Below are 7,066 nucleotides of genomic sequence, written 5' to 3' on the forward strand. Positions count from 1 at the left end.
GATGGATGGATGATAATTCTTTAAAGTGACTTATAGCTCATATATCTTGAAAAGCATCATTCAGGTTTATTATTATTATTATTTTATTGCTACGTGCTACTTTTTCCACATTTCTCCATGTTCTTATAGTATGCTCATGCTGTTGGATCTCCCTGGCTTCACCTAGTACTACATTACAGGAATTTAGCAGACGCTCTTATCCAGAGTGACTTGCATAACTTTTTACATAGCATTTACATTGCATCCATTTATACAGCTGGATATATGCTGAAGCAATGCAGGTTAAGTACCTTGCTCAAGGGTACAATGGCTGTGCCCCCACCCAGGAATCGAACCTGTGACCTTTTAGGTTACAAGACCAGCTCCTTACCCATTACACTACACTGCCGCCCTACTACTAGACCTCTACTAGACTCCAACCGGTAACCTTCCCGTCCATCCTGCAGGCTCTCTTGCCAGTAAGATCCGGCGGAGGGACACGCTGGCCATCAAGCTGGGGAACCGGCCCAGCAAGAGGGAGCTGGAGGAGAAGAACATCCTGCCCCGCACGTCCGAGACGGAGCGGCAGGAGCTGCGGCAGCAGATCGGAAGCAAGCTGGTGAGGTGAGGTGCTCCCCGTGACCCTCACTGCCGTGGCCCGCCCCAGGGTTCAGCCTCCAGCGTCGCTCACCATCGCCCCGTCACTGGGTTTCAGTTCACGCCTCTCCCAAACATTTCATTAATTGCTCAAAATTTCATCTCGTGTTTTACGTTTTCGCGCAATTAGTGTGGCTCAGTAGCACCTTGTGTGAAACCTGAGGCCTCATTCAAATGCAGTTATCAAACTTGCTGCAAGGTATTTGCCACTATACCAAATACTGTATAGTTTCAGTGAAAAGCTTTGTAGTTTCCTAACAGCCAGTTGTTATACGAATACCTTTATTTGGATAAATTGTGGCTTACCTCATATTGTGTGTTCTGTATTTTTAGTGATTACAGAAGTGATCTTAAAAATCAGTCTATCAGTGAAAAGGACTATTTTCTTTACTTGAAAGCTCTCCTGTCAAGCACTTCATCAGAACTGTCATTGCGTTTCTGATTGTGTCTCAAGTATCTGGATTGCAGCTTCAGTATTGTAAATGGCGTTATTGGTTAAGTGACTTCTGCTTCTACACGTGGCGTGAAACATCTGTATGGCCTGGGCCCTGGTTATGAAATGATTGTCCTTCCCACAGGCGATTAAGTCAAAGGCCCACCACAGAAGAGTTGGAACAGAGAAACATTCTTAAACGTGAGTAAACAACATGGCAGTATGCTCCCAAATTTGTCAATGGGGTTTTGTGGAGACAACCACACTTGAATAGATTTTAGCTAGCATTGATGTTTATCAGTGGAAGCAAAGGCTTTGCTGTTTAAATTTTGAATTTGGGTATACCTGTAGCCTCTTGTCACTCTAGAACGGTAGCACTTTTAAGTTAATTTTATTTGGAACTTTAAAATCTTCAAATTGCTGTTTAATTTGCTCGTTTCAAATTTTGAATGCGCATAGCAGTTTGCATGTTGAATCAGGGCCAAACATCAATTGATTGAGTTCTGTACTTTTTTTTGCTTATGTTTGAAAGAACAGTTTGCCTTACCTACACGTCACAGTGGAAAGTTGTTCATGGGGGTGAAGTAGGTCTTGAAATACACATTCCATTTCATGCTTTTAATTATGTCAGTACGAGGCCCAGTGCATTTCTTTAAATGTATCCACTTACAGATATGCCCATTTAATAAAGGCATTTTAATACATTTCTTCCTCCTTCAAGAGTACTTGGAACTTTAAGAGAGCCCACTTTAATACCCTTGCACTGTGGCCTTCTTTGCTAGTTTATTTTCTGAGATATCTGCCCATTTCTTCAAAGACCACCCTATTGATTGTTATGTCGCCTTTCCAAAGCTTGATACCCTTGGTTTTTCACGGTATCCACTTAATATCTGGTTTACCAAATACAACATGCCTAGTTTCCTTAACTGATCTTTCTTCTGAAAGCCATTCGACACATGGAAAATAATTTGTGCATCTAGTTTAATACGATTAGGGAGAAATTACATCAGCTCTGTATCCCATGGTTTTATCTTTACACTCTAGTAACGCTACAGTTGGACAGTATATAGTTTTCTTGACACAAATTTTCAATATTGCTCCAGAGGCATGCAAAAATAAAATAAAAAGCAGAACAACTGTAGGCCATGCAAATACACTCCAACACACTGTGTTAGAAAGAGGTAGTTCCACTGAGTGGAAGCGGTTGCAGCACTTTTTTGTCGAGGGCTAAATAATTTCCTGTTTGTGTCATTTCGGAATTTTCATTCCCCGCCAGTCATCTTATTAGCTTAGGTCAGCAATGCATTAAGGACAGTCACTTAAGTGCAGACAGAAATTTATGCCCGGTTATAGATCAATGACAGTTTGCTTGCCTCATAGTCTTGTTGGAAAATCAATATTGTTTAATGTGTTTTCTTGGATTCATTCTCTTTTTTAAAAAAAAAGAAGAAAAAAAAATGAAGTCGCATTGGAAATGTGAAGTGGTTAAAAACTGAGTTTGCATTGTATTGTGCTACAAAGGAAGTGAATACCGGATCACATAGGAGGCGTCAAGTAGTCCAGGCTCTTCGGCCTGATGGGGAAGTGGGGCCTCATTTTCACTGTGAAGTGTGCACTCACATGTTTTCATGTGGTCGTAATACTAAAAAATCTACATTGTAGTGTAAAAAAATGTATCTTGTGAGTGACCAAGTGAGAGTCGTATGCACTTTAAAGATTCACTAAACAGAGGATGATGGGGTCCCATTTGTAGCCTCTTGTTTCATATTGTTCAGTGTGTGGATTGTGATGGTGGTGGGGTCTGTTAAAAGCTCTTTTACAGTACTATAGGCTTGATATCCCCTATAGCGGTTGGTGTTTAGTTGCAGGCACACTGCAATTCTAAACCGCACATGAATTTGAAAGAAAATCAAGATGACGTTCTGCGTAGAGTTTGTTTTATTACTTAAGTACATTGGATTGACTTGACATGGACAGTGTCTGATATATACAAACCCACTGGGTGGATTTGACAGATTTTAAGCTGTTCTAGATAAGAGGTTTTGCCAAACAATGAACTGGATGTAAGGCATTGCCTGGAACTTGTGTATGAAAACAAAGTTTTATATAGCATATTCACACATCAGTCTTTGAGTGGTTAGTAGGTGTGATTCCGAGAAAGGCATCTGTTTTACCTTTCATTTTCATTACAGAGAAAAATGAGGAAGAAGAGCAAGAAGCCAAACAAGAAATTAAACGAAGGCTATCTCGAAAGGTACGCAGTTTTTTTGTCACAGTAATGTGTAATTCAATGAACCTTTAAAGGCATGGTATTTTCTGTTTACAGCTGGGGACATTAGAAACAACAGTGTTGTCAGTGTAATTTTGGTGTAAAAGACAATGCTTGGGATTTCATTTAATTGCCTTTTTTATTGTGGGTAATATTATTGGTCAGGTTCTTATAAAGCATATCCCACATGCGTGATTGAATCTAATTTTACGTGTCTACAAATCTACGTAAATGTTTGATTGTATTTTTGTTTGGCAGCCATCGTTTGTTTTTTTTTTGGTAAATGCTTAATCCAACAGACTCTGTGATTTCCCTCTCATTGTTACTCATAGTACTCATCTTTATTGTTCTTATGTAAAAGAGCACCTCCAGTTGTGTTTACATGTGCAACAGATTGCATTTGATACTGTCAGACTGACTGATATCGATCTGTTGTGGTTACATGTGGTGTACAATGTTTTGTGATACAAAGAGCCCCCTGGTGGTGTGTGGACACATGCCCCCGTGGTCTGTTAGGTAAAATATAAACGGACTATTGATTGTCTACATATGCTAAGATAAATATTGATTATGTTAAAATTAGTTGATATTAGTTATGTGTGACTTAAATAACAAACATAATAACAAGTTAAACACGGATAATATTCATGGATATCCTTTCCCCAAAACCAACATAAATTTATACAAAATAACATTTAAACGACATTAAAAACTATTGAATTCATTTTAAAATGACCTTTTCTTTATTTATTATTATTTTTTATTCATGATTTATTTTGGTGGCAAGACTGTTCCACCATGAGATCTGATTGAAATGTTTGGCTGGAAAAGGGGTGCCTTTGGTATGGATTAATGATCTGTTGTGCATTCAAAAACAATGACATCCAAAACCATAACAGTTTGAAGAGGAGAAATTGCTTTCATGCCCATTGTGCCACCTAGTGGATAGAGAAAGCTTTGCAGTATGTCAAGGTTTTTTTCACGTATTCAGTTAGCACAGTGGCAAAATGTTCAACATAGAAAGCATTCAATTATTTTCCTTCCCTTTTGTCTGTTGTGTCAAATCCATCAGTGATCATGTACTTCTGTACAATTATATATGTTATATGAAACAGTATTTTAAAGGTACAAATTGATCCTACATAAAACTAATTTGTTGCATATTTTTCTTTGCAGTTGTAATTATCCTAATGGACTTAATTTACATGACAGTTTATGCTATATTTCCTGCCTTAATATCTATAGGAGTATTGCAGTCAGGCTCCTTGCTCAAGGTACATAATGTGTTATAAATCCAGCAGCCAGATTCTAACTGTGAACCTTTGAATACTATTTTACGCTGTTCTACGTGCCCGTTGGCATCGTGCTGTGCAGGGCAGGATTCCCTCTCCTACTTGTAGCTCTCAGCCAATAAAGACTGTCCTCTCCTGCTTTGGTACAGCTTAGCGTGCGGCCCACAGTGGCGGAGCTGGTGGCCAGGCGTATCCTGCGATTCAATGAGTACGTGGAGGTCACTGATGCCAAGGACTATGACCGCCGTGCGGACAAACCTTGGACCAGGTTGACACCCGCCGATAAAGTAAGCTCTGTCAGATTACCCAAAATTCCCCCCTCCCCTTCCCCCTTGTGGTATTCCTGAAAGTAGGGCAGTTTGTGCAACACCTGCACCACAGCACCCGGCTTCAAACAGTGTATGCAGTCTGACATGTGCAGTGACCTAGCCCTGGCCGCGGCCGCACACTCCGGGGGTGTTTTTCATCATTTTCTTCTCTCCACAGGCTGCTATTCGAAAAGAGTTAAATGAGTTTAAAAGCAAGGAAATGGAAGTGCACGAGGAGAGTAAACAGTTCACGAGGTAAACTGACTTATTATAGTAATGTGCATTATACTTTCATTGTGTATTTTTCAGATTTTCGTATCTGTGGTAACCTAAATTATGTTTTGCTTAATACCCATCAATATATTTCAGATACGTATTCTCTTTAGTGATCGAGGCACCTTACTGTTGTAGTGTCCTATCTGGTATTTTAACCTTGAACTGTCTGGTTAAAAGTATTCTACCACCTTGTATTTCTGTCATAATGGCTCATCTTATATTTTTTTCATTAGCAGATATGTGTTTAATTTAAGTCATAAGAGTCCCTTTGTCATTGATTCCCTAAGGTGCTTTTTCAGAGCCTACAGAATTATACTTACTGATGAAACATCCCTTAGAATTTTAGGAAACATTTCCAAGGTCAGCCACAAGTCTCATTGCTTTCTGGCTTTCACATCTCTTGACAGGTTCCATCGCCCCTGATGCCAAGGCTTCTACCCCCAGCACACAACTCTTAAAGTCCCCTGAAAATTCTGCTGCTGGGGGTGGGGGGTGGGGGGTGAGGGGGCACAAGACCAAGACTCACCGGCCTGGGCCTCACACACTGGAAGCTTCTGCCACAGACCCTGCTGGGCTTTGTCCTGGGAATAGAGACAATCAGTCTCCAGCTCAGAAAATCAATGGCTGAAGAATGGACATCATTGCCCGGCTCAGACTGTGCATCTTTATTGCCCGCAAAGGGACGAAGCACACTAACACTTTGAATGTTAAGAAGCCAGAGCAGAGCTGGGAAAGAGCTGGACGACCATTTTAATGACCTGCATTATTTTCTTGCTGGCTTTCTCAGGAGCTATAATGCTGTGACCTGATTGAAGGACAATGAGCAACGTGCATGCACATGTACAAATCCCTTATGTTTTTATCAAATCTTAACAGTATGGAAGAATATAAATTTGTAAATATTCGCATTTTAGTTATTTGCTGTGAAAAGTATCAGCGTACCGTGTCTGTGAGCGTGAACCACATGTTCAACAGGAGATGCATGCTGAACATTAATACATGCCCATAAGTGTTAATCAGACAGAAATAATAATTGGGTATTCGTTAATGTAAATTTGCACCATGCCTCAAGTAAAGAGGAGTATTTATGTCACGTCATAGAACTGTATTACTGTATTGCCATAATATTACATATCTACTGCACCCTGGGAGAGGTAAAGCATATTGTTTTTTCTTGTTCCTATCGAGGCAAGCCAGCCCGAGTCTCCAAATTTAGCTTGTTATTCTTAGGCTGCTGTCTGTTGGACTGTACATACTAGATGCAGCTTAGTTTTACCATCATATGTCATTTTTGGAGAGATGTCTGTGTTATTAAGACTGCACAGAAAGTATCCTGACATTGTTTACTATGACAATTGAACATTATCCTCCCAAATAAACGTCTTATTTTTAAAAGAAAAGGTAGTGTACATTAAATGGGATTATTGAATTTTGCTCAGAAAATGTATAACAAACATTGAATTCTAATTAACATAAACGAGGTTAGCCCTGTTTAATAATTCCAACGTTTATATTTCAGTATTGAAATATACTGAAATATAAACGTGTGAATTACTTTTGGTGAAGAAAATGACGACATCATTCCCTGAAGCCCAAAGCAGTTTCACATTTAGCAGTTTACCCTACACCAAACTAGCCTATTCTGCTGGTATGGGGTAATAGCTTTTACACTTGCACAGAAACCAAAGCCTGTCTGGTCTAAGAGCGTAAGAAACTGTGATCTATTGCCAGGATGACATAAGACTCGGGAACAGAACTAATAGGCCAACATTGAAACCTCCAGAACCTAATCATGGGGGAGGGTTGGCAATCCAATCCGATAATTATGTGCATTACAGAAATGGCAAGTGGA

General features: G+C 39.8%; 1 protein-coding gene across 6 annotated transcripts in view; it reads left to right on the forward strand.

The window, feature by feature from the left end:
* The window catches only part of phactr2 (phosphatase and actin regulator 2), a 92,461-nt gene extending 85,847 nt beyond the window's left edge, over positions 1–6,614 (forward strand). For all 6 annotated transcript variants that reach the window (XM_035404984.1, XM_035404985.1, XM_035404988.1 and 3 more), the window contains 6 exons: positions 447–603; positions 1,215–1,270; positions 3,262–3,323; positions 4,780–4,917; positions 5,117–5,193; positions 5,622–6,614. In XM_035404984.1, coding sequence (XP_035260875.1) covers positions 447–603; positions 1,215–1,270; positions 3,262–3,323; positions 4,780–4,917; positions 5,117–5,193; positions 5,622–5,637 — 506 coding nt within the window. In that variant the 3' untranslated portion in view covers positions 5,638–6,614. The remainder of the gene's footprint in view (positions 1–446; positions 604–1,214; positions 1,271–3,261; positions 3,324–4,779; positions 4,918–5,116; positions 5,194–5,621) is intronic.
* The last annotated feature ends 452 nt before the right edge of the window (positions 6,615–7,066 follow it).

This window comes from Anguilla anguilla, chromosome 2 (genome assembly GCF_013347855.1).
Source record: "Anguilla anguilla isolate fAngAng1 chromosome 2, fAngAng1.pri, whole genome shotgun sequence".
NCBI classification, from domain to species: domain Eukaryota; kingdom Metazoa; phylum Chordata; class Actinopteri; order Anguilliformes; family Anguillidae; genus Anguilla; species Anguilla anguilla.